Source organism: Perca fluviatilis, chromosome 23, assembly GCF_010015445.1.
Source record: "Perca fluviatilis chromosome 23, GENO_Pfluv_1.0, whole genome shotgun sequence".
Taxonomy (NCBI): Eukaryota; Metazoa; Chordata; class Actinopteri; order Perciformes; family Percidae; genus Perca; species Perca fluviatilis.
In genome coordinates this window covers 14715614-14734062 of record NC_053134.1, presented here as the reverse complement: position 1 = coordinate 14734062, position 18449 = coordinate 14715614, and the positions used below count along the sequence as shown (strand labels likewise).

The 18449-nt window shown below is 39.2% G+C and overlaps 1 protein-coding gene across 3 annotated transcripts in view; it reads left to right on the top strand.

Annotated features, from left to right (window-relative positions):
* grm8a (glutamate receptor, metabotropic 8a) overlaps positions 1–18449 on the top strand; it is a 412486-nt gene that overhangs the window by 313389 nt on the left and 80648 nt on the right. For all 3 annotated transcript variants that reach the window (XM_039791865.1, XM_039791870.1, XM_039791869.1), the window contains exon 13: positions 8384–8468. In XM_039791865.1, coding sequence (XP_039647799.1) covers positions 8384–8468 — 85 coding nt within the window. The remainder of the gene's footprint in view (positions 1–8383; positions 8469–18449) is intronic.

Here is an 18449-nt window from a genome sequence, read left to right as displayed (position 1 = left end):
TTGGCCAATGTTGCACGGTGTTATTTTTACCTCATGATTTAATATTGAAGCCCGGGCACTTTAACTTCACTTTGAGTTTTTGACTTGACGATGCAAACCAACGAAATGACCTCCGTCTCAAAAGTACATGAAAAAAAAAACTAAGCCCATTTTTCATTAACACTCCAGAGCAACTTAACATTACCATCCCCCTGCTACCATTATATACATTACCTATTGACTTACATTTTCTGACTTTTCAAACATAATTAGTGGGAATGCTGTTCAACGGCATTCCAACTATTGTTATTCGTGTCGGCCATTTTTTTTATTCCGTACGTTTTTTGGCTCAGCGTAACTTCTGCATACTTTCAGCTATTAAAACCATTCAACTTTTCAAATGTTCAGCTTCTTCAACTTTTTTTCAACTATTTATACTTTTTAAAATATTCAGCTTTTTAACACTTTTTTTTAACATTAAAGTCAATGAGAGCAAGCTTCAAATCCTTCAAATACTCTTCTGCTTCAAAATGTATCTCCTCCTACATTCTTCCACCTACAGACGTGATTCAGACTTTAAACTGTTCACACAATATTCAGCTATCCGGGGTCTACTTTTCAGTTTGATATCTTTTACAGTTTTTGTGAAAAAGCTGTTTAAGTTTAGTGATCTTTTCAGGATTTTTTATCGATTAAACAGGGTGTGTATGTGGCTTCTTAGAGTGATGATGTCATCATTCAGAGGGTGAAGCTTCAAAAAAATTATCTTAGTTCCTTCTCTATAAATTGCTTGTACACCCACAATTTGTACTTGTCATACACAATTTATACATCAAAACGTAGGTATTTTTGTCTCGTTTTAGCCAATGTGCTCAGCTTTGTGATCCGCCTTTTACTTTTGGCTGGTTGAGCTTCCAAACGACAAGAGTAACACAACTGCCTCCATCCACTCTCCTGTATAACTTTCTTCGCATTTCCAAGCAAAATGCAGAACGAACCACTTTTTTAAATCGCTGATATGCCCACATTTGTAAGTTTATACATATACATTTTATACCGATACGTTCACAAAGGCCTTGTGGTGCTCAGGATGACGTCATTTGACTGATAGCAGTTATAGTTTTGCCAGTCTGAGGCTTTATTTGAGAGCTCGCTCTCAGGGTCTCTGAATAGCTGAAGCACAGCACAGCTGACAGATTCAGCAGGTGACAGGCTTGTTAACTTGATTAAACAGATCAAAGCATGTTTACAAACATTCACAGGCCATTGGTTACCATGACAACACTTTCACAGACACACATACAGATAGTACAGGCAGTAATATGAACACTAGATCTGTTGCCTTCCACTTCCGTCTTCTCTGTTCTATTCTCTTGTTCTGGTCTGTCTTTCTGTCTGTCTGTCTGTCTCCTTATCTGTCTCTATCTCCTCCTCTGATTTTGTTTTTGTCTCCCTCCTCCTCCCTCATTCTCCGTCTCTCACTGTCTCCTGGCCTACTTCTGTCTTCCTCCCTCTGTCTCCCTTCCTCCCTCTGTCTCCCTTCCTCCCTCCCTCATTTTTTCTCTTTTCTCTGCCTCCCTCACTCCCTCTCTACCTCCCTCCCTCACTACCTCCCTCCCTCTCTGTCTCCCTCCCTCCCTCCTTCTCAATCTCTCTCTCTCTCTATCACTCCTCTCTCTACCTCCCTCCCTTCCTCTCTCACTCCCTCTCTCTCTCCCTCCCTCCTTCTGTCTCTCTCTCCCTCCCTCCAGGGTCATTTGTGATTTGTGATTTCATCCATGTATATAGCCTGTTACTTTTCAGCCAATATATCCACCTCTCAGCTCTTTAGGGTCATGCTTGCTTGTTCTACGCAGTGGATATGGCTGATAATAATACAAAGTCTTTCAACTTTCAGCCTTTCTAGTCAAAGTTGCTCTCTTTCTCAATTTTTTTATCTTTCCTCTCTTTTTCCTCTCCTCTCTTTCCTCACTCTCTCCTCACTCTCCTCTCTTCTCTCCTTCTCTCTTTCCTCTCTTTCTTCTTGTTCAGCCCCATTCTTTTCACCTAATATATTTCACATCTCATCTCAGCTAGAGTGATGCTTTTTCGTTCTATGCATTGTATATATCTGATAATAATACAAAGTATTTCTTCTTTCAGCCTTTTCAGACAATTCATTTCAACTTTCATCTTTAACAGTATTACAGTTCAGCTTCCAGCTTTTCTAACAAGCTCTTCACTTATGTAGGTAATGCAGTTTAGCTTCCAACGCTGAACATTTTCCAGATGTTTCAGCAGTGCAGTGCAATGCATTTGAGCTTTAAGATTTTTCATACAATTTGTTTAATATTTCTGCATATGTGAGTCATTATCAGTTAGAAAATATACTCAGACCTCACAATGTTCTACATATTTTGTCATTATTGAACCTTTAAAGCCAACAGTTCAGTTTAGCATAAACCTTTAACTTTTTAGTGAAATTCATACTTATTAAACAGATTTCAACTTTTTCAACTATTCTCACTACTTCAACTTCTTCTTACGGATTTAAGCTATTCAACCAGTTTAGCTTTAGCAATTCAGCTGTCCAGCATTCCCACGCATTTTCTGCAGGAAACAAGGTTGAAATACAAATTATTCTTAATGATTTGATTAATTTATGTACATGGTTACTATTATTTTGTAAACTCTTTATTTTGTATAAACAGAAATTAAGCAGTTTAGAAGACTTCCATTAGGAATTTGACTTCTACAATAAATTAAAAATAAACAGAAACCGATAGCAGCTCTGTGCAACATCCATAGCATGTGTAAAATATACAGTATCGCATGGTGCTTTAATCTTGTTTTTCCAGAATTTAAACTGAAGAAATGTTCAAATACTGAGCTGTGAATATATATAAAAACACACAATTTCTACTATAATTTCTGTTGAACGGTCATTGTTGACCAATTTTATTTCCTGGTTGTTTTTCTCTGGTGTCCACTAAATCACACGTTAGTAGAAGCATAGCAATAACCTAGAGCTAGAGCCTATAGAGGTTGTTGGTGTGAATCCCCGGAGTGGTTTTGGGCACTGCACTTTGTGAATGGGCAAATACAACTTTGCTTTGCTAAAAAGGAGGGAAGGACAACTGTCTCTGGATAACCCAGTGATGCTGTAGTAAAGCTGCTGTTTTAAAGTCAGTGTTGTGAGGCAGGCAAGTGCTTGCACACTAAGGAGGGGAGCTCTCCGTGGTGCTGCTGCACACACTGCTGCTCCTTGTAAAATCACTCGATGTTCTGCAGTCAGTTGAGAGTTGTTGCTCCACAGCCTTCTTGTAGTTTAGGCTGAAAGCTATCCCTGGTGTTGACAGCCTTGGTGCTCCCTACTAAAATTCAACTCACACACTGGTGCACTCGCGGCTTAGACAGAAACTTATTATTTTACCTAAACAGTCCTATAAAACCTGTTTTTGAACTCAGCTGAGGGTACAGCAGCTAGTTCAAAAGTTTGTTTATGAGATTTGGGAGTTTGAAAAGGCAGCAAGTTTGCTCCCTTTCGCACAACAGCGACCAATCTGCCGCCTGTCAGATGCGGAATCGTGTTTATTTTATTGCTCCCCGGGCAAGATGTAAAGAATTGATTTGTCCACAACAGTGGATTACGATACATCTCCATGTGTTTACAGCTGCCAGTGTCTCACAGTGCACAGAGCTGCTGAAAGCCTGGTCTCCATAAATTTTTTCTCCAGTAGTCCTGTCTTCACAGTGAAGCTGCAGAGTTTCCAAAACTGTTGTCTGATGTCCAGCAGTGATGTTAAGTATCCTTAAAAATTTAATTATGTGCCACTTTGGAGGCCCATTGGAGCAATTTGCGAGCAATTAGGAGGAGCAACTTGGCTTACAGACAGCAGCCAAAAGAATAACCTATCATGAAAAGAAAATAGCTTAAAAAAGGTTAGTGCCAGAAACCAGGGTGCGGCCCCGTCACATACAAATGGCCAAATTACATTTTTGTTGTGTTGGCTGATGGAATTATATACCTGTTAGTGCCAAATCTGGGGGGGTAAAACCACCATCCAAATTAAACTCACCGTGTAGAGATTATTGTGCAGTTCCAACTTGAAACAAGATCATTTATTTTAATTTACGCAAATTAATTTCAGGCGTACATTCACAGTTTTTCTCAGTAGTTTTATTTTTATTTTATTTTTTAAGATCATTTTTAAAATCTTTTTAAAGATTTTTTTGTTTTCTTTGATAGGCTAGCTTGAAGACAAGAAAGGGAAGAGAGAGGGGCTTGACATGCAGCAAAGGGCTGCGGGTCAGATTCAAACGCAGGCCGCTGCCAAGGACACTGTGCGCACACTGTGCGCACACTCTACTGGGTGAGCTAAAGGTCGCCCCCTCAGTAGGTTTTTGTTAAGATTACTGAACCAACAGATCTGAAAAAAGATAGTAGAGAAACATTGCCCACCATGTTTTAAGAACATAGTGTTTTCCATAGTCTAATACTTAAGAGCTGTGTGTAAAGCACCACTTTATGTATTGGCAGGGGCGTCAGACTGGTTTTCTAATCAATTCAGGGATGATCTTATTTTCAAATGTATTTTCTCCAGTTTTATCCTCTTTCAATGCAGAGGAGTCTTGACAGTGTTTGAGATCTGAAGGGCCCACTGAATAATAAGTGGAGTCCCCCTCCTTAATTTTGTCTGCAACTCTCCCTCTCTCTTTCAGTTTCACTTTCTCCCTCTTCAGCTTCTCTTCACATTTTCTCAAGCTGAATTTGTAAATGTTTTCTATCCAGTTTTGATATCTCTCTCTTTTCTCTCTCTCTAGTGGCATCTTTTGTGTATATTGGTCCCAGGGCAAGCAAGAAGAGAGGTGAAATGGAATTAGGACATTTATGACTTCATCTTACTGTTTATGGTATAAATTAAGGGTTTCATATAGGAATAATTTGAAAGCTGGAACCACCAAATGTTTAGTGCTTTTCCTTGAAAAAATACTGAAATACCTTAATAGTTGGCAACAATTTCCGTTCATTGACTAAGGGGTACATCGACTAACCGTTTCAGCTATGACATGTGAAGAAATGATTGACAGTTTTAAAGGAAAAAAGGGTGATTTCAAATGTCTTATTAATCTCCATAGCATATACCAGTTTAATAAATAAAAAGACACATCTTCCTGTTAAGAAGTAAATGCAAGTTTTTATTTTATTTTTTAGATGAATGGACGAAAAGAAAATGGAGATAGCTGGATGCACATTCATATCTCCTATTTCTCCCTGCATTTAGAATAATAGCTACAGTACATTTACTGGGTTTATACATGAGGTAAAATGACTACAGAGGCACCACCGTTTGATTCTGCCCGTTGACAGTTTGCAGCAATAATGTGGAAACAATAAGGTGTTCACAAGATCTCAAAATGACTGTAGTAATAATCCAAATAGGGAAGGAAACCACCCAAAACTGTCAATACCCAACCAGTACTCATAAGGAGCAAAAATAAAACAAAGAGTGATGATATCTGTTAGGAGCTACACAGGTACATGGGTCTTCTGAAGTCTTTTCCATTGTCAGTGAATACAGAACAGGAGGCTGTAACAGTTTCTGTTTGCCAAGATCACTGTGACAAACATTAAATCAGTCCTTCAATTTAGTTTGACATTTGGAGAGTTTTACTGTAGTAAGTTGACTGCCATCTTAATACAATGTGACACCTACTCTCACAAAATAATGTGGGTCTTGTTATTATGGCCTTGATGAAAGACTTGTTACTATTTGGCTTTTATTGTGGGTTAGAATTTCATCCATTAAAGCAAAAAGTAAAAAAGGTGCTTTCAGAATAAGTTAACAATGAGAGGAAACATTTTCAGACTAAGGTCCTGAATGGTCAGTCTTTTTCACAATGCAGCCAATTCTTTAAAGAACAGAAATAAATTTAAAGAACAGGAAGGCTTGTAAACACACCAAAAGTTTATTAAAGCTATAGTGCGTAGTTTCTAAAGAGACAGAGCAGGGACCCCTACTACATATATTGTAAAAAATTAAGTTGCATATTAAACTGGGCCTACAATAATGTGTGGGGTGGCCTAAAGCCTTTATACATGACTTCTTTGCATAGAATACTAAGCTATTCAAACACGTACATGTGTCATTAGTATGAGAAAAAAATGAGTCTGGGTCAGGTTCGGTTACTGCTCTGTTGGATGCGGACCGGGCAAAAATTTTCTTCAAAAATTAACAATGATTTGGTGGCCCCCCTGCATTGACTCTGAGGACCCCCTAGGGGTCCCAGAGCCCCTCTTGAAGATCCCTGCTCTAAAGGCTGAAATTAGGCTTCATGTGTTGTGAAATACACATATAAAGGCAGGTTTTTAATGAAAACCACTATTGAGCTCAATCAATCACAAAGGAGATGATGTAGATGAATTGTGTTAACTTCATTAGTGTAGCCTGATGATTACACTGCATGTTGTTTAGCTTTTACTTCATTATTGTGTGTAATTCATGTTCATGTGAGCCATTTCCTGCAAATGGCATTGTTTTGCTTTGAACAATCAATGGTATTGATCCCACCTACGTCGTTTTTAGTTAGTCACATTAGTTAGTAGATGCCGCACCCGCATAGATTAAGAGTTGTTACTTCCGTAAGTCAACTTACATCAATGTGTATAGTTATGGCAAGTAATTATTTTCTAAATTTATTTGGCTCAAGGACCTAAAGGTGGCTCAGTTATTCTTCCAACCAGGGAAAAATATGTCTAAAAACAAAACACCATACCTTTCTGAATAGCTGAAACAATTAGATGTTGGCAGCAATTCAGACATCTGAAACCAGGCTAACATGAGTAAGCGAATAACATGTAAAGTCTGGGTTTAGAAAAATCTGTGAATTCTTTCTAAAAACAGTATACGTGTTAGAAAATACTTGTTGAAAACGTGAAAAGATTGTAAACTGTGTAGTAATCAATTGGGGAGTTAGACCGTTAGACCGCAGCTTAAATTCATGGCGACACAGAGGCGCAAGTTTGTTACATTCCACAAGCTCTTTCAGTCTAATAAATACATGATTAAACAACTCTTTTAAATGCCACAATCATATAAACACAAGCCAAATAGCCGTCACTAACGTATCTTTCAGTCTTTCAGCCCGATTCGGCTACCTGGCCCACCGGCAGTTCCTGCTGATTGTTGTGGTTGTGTGCTTTGTTCTGTGTGTCGCCATGAAGTGGCACTCTTCTCTGGTTCAGGGTGTGTGTGCTGTCCTACCATAGACTGGGTGCGCTACTGGTTTAGCCAGTGACGATAGTCTGTTGCCGCTGAATGGCACTTGTTCTTCGGTTTGGGGGGGGTGTGCTGTGCGCTACCATGTGTGTGCTACTCTTTTAGTACATGTGCTAGGAAACTAACACAGCTGGAACAATTGTCTGCAGATGTTCAACGGCTCGTCCTACCTAATTGTATATACTTTTTAAATCACTCAAATGTGGCTGGGTGGTTAATAACCCATTTACCTGTGGTGTGACAGACTCAGAACACATATTTACTTTTGCTTTACCAGGACTTCAAGCTTTGCCAATATTGCAACAGCCTTTCAGGAAGATAATCTGTTTTAAAGGTAAATTTACACTTGTGCAGATCAACACCATCCAACAAATTGTGTTCATATAAATAAATTTTGCATTACCAAATACGTTTTTTTGTAATCATAATGAGCACATGTTAATATTGAATGCATCAGCAAACTTCCAATGCAGAATGTTCACATTGAACATTCATTGTCAATATACTTCTTTCATTCTTCCTACAAGATCTACAACTGGCAACGTAAGTAAGATTTGTAATTTTATAGTTGTGTTAAAGTAAATCAAAGCACTTGGTTAAGATAAAGGGAAATTGTGGTCTTGGTTAAATGTTGAAAAAGTCAATGCTGACCTGAAGCAAACATTTTTCAGTGTGAAAGTCCTGTGCTTTAGATGCCTAACGTCCACCCTAACCAGCAGAAGAAAAGTGTTACACTTGTTTCCAGTGAAATATAAATATAGAATAGGGAGATTTTTGTTGCCTGGATACACCTATAGATTATAAAAGCATGCAACCTGCACACTCATAAAAAATAAAGTCCCACACACGCACACCAACACAATTAAACCACAGCATCTAAAACTATTCTCTGTGTCTCCCAACACACCAGGAAATGTTTTTCTTCTCTGAGGCGGCCTAAGTGGAGTGGTCCACTGAAGCCAACCCTCAGTAATTAACTGTCACAACGCTTCAAAACTAACAAATGGACTTTGTGTCAAGGAGGGCCCATTAATTTACTGGCCTCCACTCGTCGATCCAGAGCCTATTATCTCCATTACGGCAGGCTTTCATGTCTGGGCATCCTCTCCTGCTAAACCTCCATTTCTCTGTCTCACTTTGCACAGATTCCCTGGAACTAGCAGAAAGGCCTGGTGGAGAATGTGTCTTTTCAACATGTGCAGAAACACACCCTTCTTCAGCCACATAAAGGTACATGCACTATATGAACCCCACACATACTGTATGCTGCTGGATACATTTGTTTCATCTATCATGACTGCATAAGAAAATCACAGAGGCGTGACTCGTATTATAATGTAATAAGCAGCGATGCTGGGCGCGGAAATATGCGCGGACCAATACACTTCACATGAACACACGCAACAGATCAAATTCTCACACACACATTCCTCTACACAATCCACAGAGTTCCCCTTCCCTTCCAGTCATATTTAAAAACTCATACTGCACTTACACATTGGCATGACAACCTGAGGCGAGAAATCTTCCATATGTGACACTAATAAGTGCTACTCGGAAGGAATGGAGAGCCATTTCTCCATGAGGCATAAATAACCAAATAACACGCAGACTATGGCATTCGTGTGATTTGTGATGCAGCCCACATTTATTGCTCTTCAAATGTAACATATTACCAGGGTTCTGCAGACAGAGAGGGACTGTAAGACCGTATTTTAGTGGCATTCAGATCTGACTGGTCTTTCCCACTGAGACCAATGCATTTTTGATGCTCTTCGATGCATTATCAGTGGCTTGGTGTGTTCTCAGGCTCTGGAAACGTTTTTAGCTCCTCTGAAGTAATTTCAGCTTCCAATTGCGGTATTAAAAGGCAATATTGTATCCAGAATCCATTTTAAAGGGTTGGTTCACCCATATTTACCATAAATCATACAGTATTTTCTCACGGACTCACTGGTAGATGAATTTTCAGATTATTTCAGTAAAAGTAGCAATATCACACTGTGAAGGTACTCTATCATAAGTAAAGTCCTGCATTTAAACATTGACATGGCAAAAGTACAGACATATGATATTGAAAGTATCAAAAGTAAAAATACTTCATATGCAGAATGACCCAGTCATTGTTATATTGTTCGATATTTATTATTCATGTATTAACATGCTTGTTACATTAATGTTGCAGCTTGTTGAAGAAGAACTCATTTTAACCTCCCCATATAACTATTCATCATATTTTATAAACTGATCATATTTTTTGGATGTAAAACCTTAATTTGAAAACCAGTAGCTATTTTTGTTTGATGAATGTACAGTAGTGGATTATATATATACAATAAATGTTGCAAAGTAGAAGCACCATGAAATGGAAATGCTCATACCCCCAAATTATACTGTAGTACATGTACTTAATTACTTCCCACCACTGCACTTACCCCTATATATAGTCATTTCAGTTTTGTTTGCGCACAGTTTTGAAATATCCACACCTCCATCTCAATACAAGTAACTGAAAATAACAAGGCGCTTATATATGATTTGCAAGACATGTCATCCCTCTGTGAGTGCTTAACTATGATGACTCCCACTTCATTTGTTGTTAATGCTGATGAAAAAAGGCCCCCTTCTTCCAAGGAAAAAATTCTTGTGGGACTCTCCAAAAGCAACCTGCAAATGATGCCAGTCCAAAACCATCCGAGGCTGAGGCCCTGGGCATTACGATACAACGGCATTTAATCACCTGTGCTACATGCATACCATTAAGAAAACTGGTTTATGGTTTATCGACATGTGCTTGCTCTTTGAAGCCATAAACCTATCTCGCAATTCGGAAAGGCTCTTCCATAGTTCAAACAGGCTGCTGTGTATTCCTGTGACATCCCTCTTGTAGTCTCTATCCATGGAGATAATTGTGGTTGTATTTGCTGTAGTCTTGAGATGTGTTTCTGTAGGATTTTCACTTCCACCCTAAATAAAATGGAGGTGAATAGAATTTTGTTTATGGTACTCATAGGATTAACAAAACACTGTCTGATTTTGCTAACCTGACCTAACTACAGTACAACAAGGCCTAAAGTGAATCTGCAATGTAATTGTAACTTTCCACCTATAGATTTCAACACAATGGGTTACCTTCATAACAATTTAATGTGAAGTTTCTCTCTAAAAGTAGCTTAACTCAGGTTTTTTAAATGAGTGGTGAGAGGCGCGTGTGTGTTTGTGTGTGCAAATGTGTTAAAGAATGTTCTTTCCAGCCGTAATAACGGTTATACGATTGGTCATGGGTGGGTGGATGAGGACATTTCAGGCATTGTACTGACTAGACATAAGCTCTGATGCACAATGTTGTACATTGTGCATCAGTGAGTGTGAGCCTGACTCTCGGTCAAAGTGTTTCTGGGTCTGAAATGTGATCCAGATCACTGACTGCCCTTTCAGAGTAGTCTCTTAGGCCAGGAAGCTACAATGAAGCTTACTGTATCTAGTTTTTAGTGTTTTCCTGCTTGCCCACACACGGATAAAGATGAAGAAAAAAGTAAATATTTAATACTTAAAGAACTGCACATGTGCCAGTTTGAAAATGTACATTTAATATGGATGTCTCCAAACAGTAAAAAAAAAGAGCTTAAAATTTAGAGTTCATCGTCTGCATACTTAGAGCTATTTTCTTTTTCAAGAACAAAAAGGGTAATCTACAGGGTAATTACAGTTTTAAATTATGATTATTCAGTTAGATTTTATTGGCACATTTGTTCACAACTAAAGTGAAAAAAGGCAACTTATGAATGCTTTTAGTTTGGACTTATTGCAAGGCATTTTACAGTAATTATATCGAGTGCAAAGGAAAACATGCAGCTTTGCACCAGTGAATAAATATTAACAGATACTGTCTGTGTTGGTAATATTATCAGTAGTATTATTAAGTGTGCTAATTCTTACCATGAGCACTAGATACATTAAAACATGCAATTAAATCAAATGGTTAAGAGAATAGAGCATTAGACTTTGAGAATTTTTCACTTGTTAGTTTCAGTGTGATTTCAGGTTGGCCTGAGGATGTTCTTAGCCGTAGCAATGACTGTCAGTGTTAAATATATAAATGACACCATGTAGGGCTGTCTGCACATGGTTCTCTCTTTGTGTGACTGTCTCCTTCTGTCTGTCACAAAAAAAAAAAATCCTTCCTATTTTATTTTACTGAGGGATTATAGCAGTCGAAAGAAATAGTTCCTTCTTCATAGCTTTTGGGTTTGGATCTGTGTTAGATGATTTGGTACTGGGTAATGTGTCAAGGATGCCAGGTAATCCTCTGTGAATATGAATTATTCTACCTACTGTGCTGTATCTCTACAGAGATTCTTTAAAGTGGGTCTTGCACTCTGAGGAGTGATCACATCTCTGCTTTCCAATCCCCCCCCCCACCCCCCCCCTCAAACGCGGTTCTGCCTCACTTCCTTCCTCTTCTTTCACTTTCTTCTTCTCTGACTTTTTATCTCCCTCCTCTACAGGGTCATCAGAGGATAGAGAGAGAGGAGAGAACTAGTGGTGGACGTTAGAGAGGCAGAGAGCAAAAAAGAGAGGAAGCAGAGGAAAAAGTGGGGAGACAGATGGAGGAGAGACTTTTCTAAAAAAATAAGGAAGCATAAGAAGAGAGATCATGCTAATTATCTGTCACCTTTAGCCCCCTATGGCAGTTCTTCGCTTCTATTCATTTCACTTGGTTGAGGATGTGTGCTCAGAATGTTTGCGCATAATGTGTTAATGTGCCTGAATGCACACACACACGCACACACTTTTTGTGTAAGTGTGCCTGTGTTTATGCTAACACCGATGTGGAACTTTCTCTACCCAGCCATCAGGGGACATATGAGGTCTGATGTGAATGGCATCACAGCTCAGGGAGGTAGGTCCCATTGTGTCAGGATTATACTGCAACTGCTCTGTTTGACCATAATGATTCTGTAAGAGACCTGTTAATACTCGATAAAGGTGCCTGGGGAGGTTTGACAATGTTAAGACTGTGTGTGGGTTGGTTTGTTTTATCTAAGGTGAGCATTTTTTTGAGTTATTCTAGGAACTGAAACATCTAAACCATATATGATGAATATTTAATATACAAGAAACATTGCAACAGCTCAATGTCACTGTGCCCAGAAATCAGGGACATCTTGTCACACTAATGGATCCATGTGATAACACACAAACATCCCTACTTCATCCCACATGTCCAGTGTTCTTTATCTGCTTCATTAGCCTTTTTATATGGCAACAAAACTAGTTGCTCCCATGCTTGAGGAGTAGGCAGCTACTGCAGCTGGGTAACATAAATGAGTGAGGTGAGTTAGGATCAAATGTTACTGCCTTCATGCCTCTGTCTCCTCTTTCTCTCTCTCTCTTTTTTCCAGGTCGATCCTCCTTCAGGGCTCCCTGCTGAGTGATTTCTTTGGTTCTTACTGTTCCTGCCCTCACCTTTCTCTCTGCCTTTTGTTCTCAATTTATAACACGTCTCTCTATCTGCCTCTCTTCTTCTCCTCCTCTCTGTCCACTTGTCTCCTCCTGTCTCACACCCCTCCCAAACCTAAAACTACTCCTCTCTGGTTTCTCTCCTCTTCTGTCCTCCTGCTCCTTCTGTGTCACACAATCAGAAACTCTCCCTCTGTCTGCCAGAATACCGATAGACCAATAGACCAGAGCCCTCTGTCTGCCCATTATCCAGACCCAGTCTTCCTGTCTACAGCGCACGCAAGCGCACGCGCACGCGCACGCACGCACGCACACACACACACACACACACACACACACACACACACCACACTCATACACACAGTTGTGTCCCCAGGGTTGCACAGGCAGACACAATCCATATAGTAACTGCCAAACACGCACGCACGCACACATTCGCACATTCACCCATACAACCTCTTTCCACATACATACATTACTCACACACTGTTGCAGTGACATACAGTACATATACACATATGCTATAAAACACACACACACACAAAAACACGCTTAAATACAGAACACACACTCACAGCTGCTAACCCATCTAATCAATTTGCACTTAAAAGAGAGTTCCACCTTTCCCTCTGGTGTTTTCAGCCCCCTTTCTCTCTCTCTCCCTCTCCCCCCATGTCTCTCTCTCTCTCTCTCTCTCCACCCTTCTACTACAGTAAGAGACTCCCTCCTTCTTCTCCTGCTGCATTCACCGATCACTACTTCTGTCTTCCTAATGTGGCAATGCTCCTTTGCTCTCTTTTCTCAGTCATTAAAGCTGCATTTCTATGTTAGCATCAAAGGGGTTTAGGGCATACAGAAGCAAGCAACACAGCCTTAGCATGTCTCTGATATGCACCCTTTCAAAAATGTAACTAGACATTGAGGCTCTGGGTCAATACCATGTGGAGAACACAAGAATGGTGATTGGTCATCTTTTTTTCTCATCAGTTTCTGATGTCAGTGGAGATTGGTGATCACCTAAATTGCAAAAAGCTCAGTAATCTTCCCTTTTCAGGTGCATCGTACACCATTATGCAAGAAAAATGACAAATTGAAATTCTTAGACTTGAAACTCTTTCCCACCACCCAAATATCCTTAGTATATCAATATGTATGTGTTTGTATATGCATCAAGAGATAAAAGCCTGAAGAAAACCTCAACGCTAGGCACAAGTATTTTACCAGCATGAACCTCAGAGCTTCATCATCAAAACAACAGCCACCTCTTGCAGCACGCTCGCTAGCTCTACTTTCTGCTTGGGATGAAGGAGTGATGTATATGTAATGTATGTTGTTATTTTTATGATACAGCTTTGTTTGTGGTTGTTTTAACCAAGATGTGGACGGAATAAGGCGATCTATCTATCTTTGATTAACCAAGTGAGTAAAGTGTAGGTACATACTTTTCTTGCTGGTGGTTGGCTTGTGTGTGGGAGTGCGTAGTGATAATATGGTTGTGAGATGGTTTGTATGTATGTATAAAGATAGAATTTGTTTGGGCTAGTGTGTAGATGTGGGCCTTAAAGAGGAAACACATTTTGGGAAAACCAACTGTCCCAGAATGACACTTCAAGAAAAACCTCAACTCCCTACTCTTTTCGGTATTCCTTTTAGTTTGGCTTACAAAATTGCCTCTATCGTTCCACTTAGTTGTTCATTATTTCTTTCTTCAGCAGCTTTTCCTTCAGGACCATTGTAGGGCCAAAGGGATGCTGAAAGAGGCAAAATGGTGCTGAACTTTAGCTTATGTTCAATTTTGGTGAGAACCACTGAATATTCAAAAGTTTCATTTCAAGTTGCTCAAGGTAGATTATTTCAGCTGAATGGCAAATCATTCTGTACAATTTCATCTGAACCAAACTAAAAAATATCACAAATAAACTTTATTTTTTAATGTTGATACACCTGAAGTACTCTGAATATTTAAAGAACTAAAGCAGTATGCAAACGCATTAAGAAATAACTGAAACTGCATCTGAAATAGTGTCTGTATGATCTGGGGGGTATTCTATATACCAAAGCTCTTACCTTCATTTTCCTCTCTTTTCCTTTTCTTTCTTCCTCCATCCTGTTCTTTCTTTTACTACCACTTTTATATACTGTATCTATTTTTTCTCTCTCAATACCTCCTTTCTTTCCACATATTCCCCCCCATGTTATACTTCCCACTTAATCTAGTTCCATTCCCTCTTACTCACTTCTTTCAATCTCTTTCTACCCTTCATTTACTTTTAAAATGATGCTCCAAAATGTAATTTATGTTGCTTGTACTTTAGGGTGCTTTCACAGCTGTAGTTTGGTTCATTTGGACATGACACTTTACACTGACGTATTACAAACAAACCAGAAGAGTTAACACAATGCCATATGGACTGACCGGTGACGTATTGATTGGACAGTTTTTGCGACTGTCCTCCTGTATCATCAGCGCTCTGGTGGCCAAAAAGAGCTTACACTGAAATAACTGATCCTGAGGATTTTAATTATTATTATTATTATTATTATTATTATTAGTCGAGACTGCAACTGGAGACTGGACCTTTCATATACTGTATGTCCTCCCATTTGTACTCCCTATTTAATCTAGTTTAATTCACCCCCTCCTCCTTTCACTGTCTGTCTCTTCCAACCTTTCACTTTTCTCTGCTTCTCTGCCCAAAATATCCATATTAGTCTCAGACATAAGCTTCTGACTTTCATATCTGTTATTTCCTTCTCTCAAAGGTTAAGTTCAGTGGCTCATCCTGCGCCTCGTCTCTTCTACTTGCTCTGTTTTAACTTTAAAAATATATATATATTCCACCCCACCACTCTCTCTCTATCCTCTATCCCTCCCACTAGCTGCAGGCCTATGTTAGCATTCTGTTGAGGTGCATCTATTAAATGTCACCTAGCTGGAGACAGAGAAAAAGGAAGAAATAACTGGGTGGGTTCATTTTCTAACACCACTGAATGTCTGTAGATTCAATACTCTCCTCTGATCTATGACAGACTTTGACTCAGATGGACATAAATGTGCATGCAAAGCAAAAATGCTTAAAACCAACTACCCGTAACCCGTCTAATTCCAAATGTTGTGTTTTGGATTGATTTCCTGCTTCATTGCTCTTCTGCGCCTGCCTGTTTGTAGTTACGCTCATGTTTTAATGGATTGTTTATGAAGTTAAAGTTAACACAAGAGTTTATGTGTCCAGACAGATGGTGCGGCGCTAATGGAGAGAAACTGACCTTTCAGCTAATGGAATTACAAACTGCCCTCTGATCTGTCTGCTACTACTTTGTGTGTGTGTGTGTGTGTGTGTGTGTGTGTGTGTGTGTGTGTGTGTGTGTGTGTGTGTGTGTGTGTGTGTGTGTGTGTGTGTGTGTGTGTGTGTGTGTGTGTGTGTGTGTGTGTGTGTGTGTGTGTGTGAGAGTGAGTGAGTGAGTGAGTGAGTGAGTGTTTGTCTGGTGCAGAGATGAGCTTACAGTGTGTGTACTAGTCTTGTATGTGTCCAAGCATATGCTTTTTGGGGCCCACATGGGGGTCAAAGGCTTGCATTATTTGACTTAGAGAAAGCTGACTTCATGGAATGTGAATGAGTCATACGAATGACAAGCCAATTGAAAACAAACAAACATAGGAGAAAAGGTATGAGGCATTTCTTCCATTTGCACCTGCTCCCGCCCGAAACGGTTCATTTGTGTTTACACCAGAAGAAAAAGCATTCTGCATATACATTTAGTGGCGAGAAAACCCTGAATCACAAATACACATCTGTCTCCAGTTAGTCATTCATTCAAAAATCAATCAGCACAAACCTCTGTTATCTTAAATTGAACTGGGAATGCATACGAGCGGCGATAATGGAATTTGTTTCTACAGTGATTTGCTAGGTTGTGTTTGGACCCTACATTGTCATTGCAATGCATGATAATAGCCCCAAGGCATCTTTGCATTGAACACTGTGAGACCATGGCACTAGCCATTATAGATGTCTCCCATCATGCATTTGTGTTTTCCATAGCATTGTTTTTATTGCTCTCCAACCCTCCACTTTTCAAAATCTCTGTTTCCTCCCATCAGCCCTTACTCTGCATTGCAACAACCTCCATTAACATGTAGGAACCTTTTTACCAGTGCAACCATAAGGACCAGCAATAGTGCGGATCCAAACACACCTCCCATCCCCTTTTGTTGATAAAGGTGCATTTTGCGATAAAAGTTGGATGAAGTAGAGTATAAATTGGATGATGTGGTGATTAAACATCTCAGTCACATTGCTGGAGTACATTTCCTCAAGTACTGTAATATTTTGACATACTTGTTATGTACTTGAGAATTTGAAGTTCATACTTTATGCTTCTTCTCCACTACCTTTCAGAGGGAAACATTGTACTTCTCATTCCACTACATTTATCTGACAGCTTTAGTTACAAGTTAATTTTTAGTTTATTATTTAACATGTGATAATCTTATGAAATACAATGCATTAAGATTAAACCTTTTTTGGCCAGTGACCTCATGCAAAAAACACTTAGCACCCCATTAATCGTCTCATGATTCATCATGTGACCCTTTGGAGGGAGGCCAAACCCATATGTGGGAAACCACTGGACTGAACTAGCTAGCTATAGATCAGTATGAACAATCTAATTATGTAATATACAATGACATATCACAGTGGTCACATGGACCATTTTACTGCATGATGAATACTTTGAATACCTTAAGTACATTTTTCTATTAATACTTACATTATTCTACTCAACAAATTATTTTACTTACTATTTTACTTGTGTGGTGAGATCTGTATACTTCATCCACCACTGCTTATATTTTAAACAGCTGTTACAACCACATTGGCTCACTAAATGGAGGAATTTCCAGGCTGCCTTCTTCAAAATAATATTATGGTCCAGGACATTCACAGTGACTGTTTACATGCACACCAATATTATTATATTACTATTAATATTATTATTATTTTACCTTTTCAACAAGCTGGTTGAAGGAATGAAAGAGGGAGGCTGTATTCACATGGTCCAACAAGTCCGATGCCGATGGAAAACGGCTTAGTTGGAATATTGTCTTTTTCGGAATAAGGGCAAAACCCGGAATATTGTTTGCATGTAAACATAGTCGCTGACTCTTTGTGGCCATATTAAAGGTCTGGTTGTGTCATGTTTTCCATGCAACACAATAAAACCGCAGTGTGAAGTTGGTGACACTGTTGTAGGCTACATAATTGATTTATTTACTGTAAATTGACCTGCAATGGTGCCAAAAGATGTATATAAAAGAGAGTTAAGAGTTTTTTTCCCATTATATCTATCTGCCTTCTGATTAGTTTGCTAAACCTGCATTGGTGGATTGTCCTGTTCCTAAGTCAAAAATGGGGATGGTGGGTTGATGCCCATCCATTTTTTGGTGTGAAAGCCTCAGGGAGAACAAGCAGTCCATCAGCATGTGGCAGAAGTGTCAGGCAGAACATATGTCTTCTATGTCATTCTTTCAAGTCTCTAACAAAAAGAAATGCCCCTTGTTTCACAGCGATGGCAGCAATAAACCCCTTCAGCTGTTGCTAAAATAATAAAAAGAAATCCCCCTGTGAAGTCTTGAATTGGCTTTCACAGTATTAATCCATCATATTAATTATTTTCCCTCTAAATTACAAACAAGTACATCAGTTCACCATGGCTGCCATCCGTAGCACCAACAAGAAGATCATT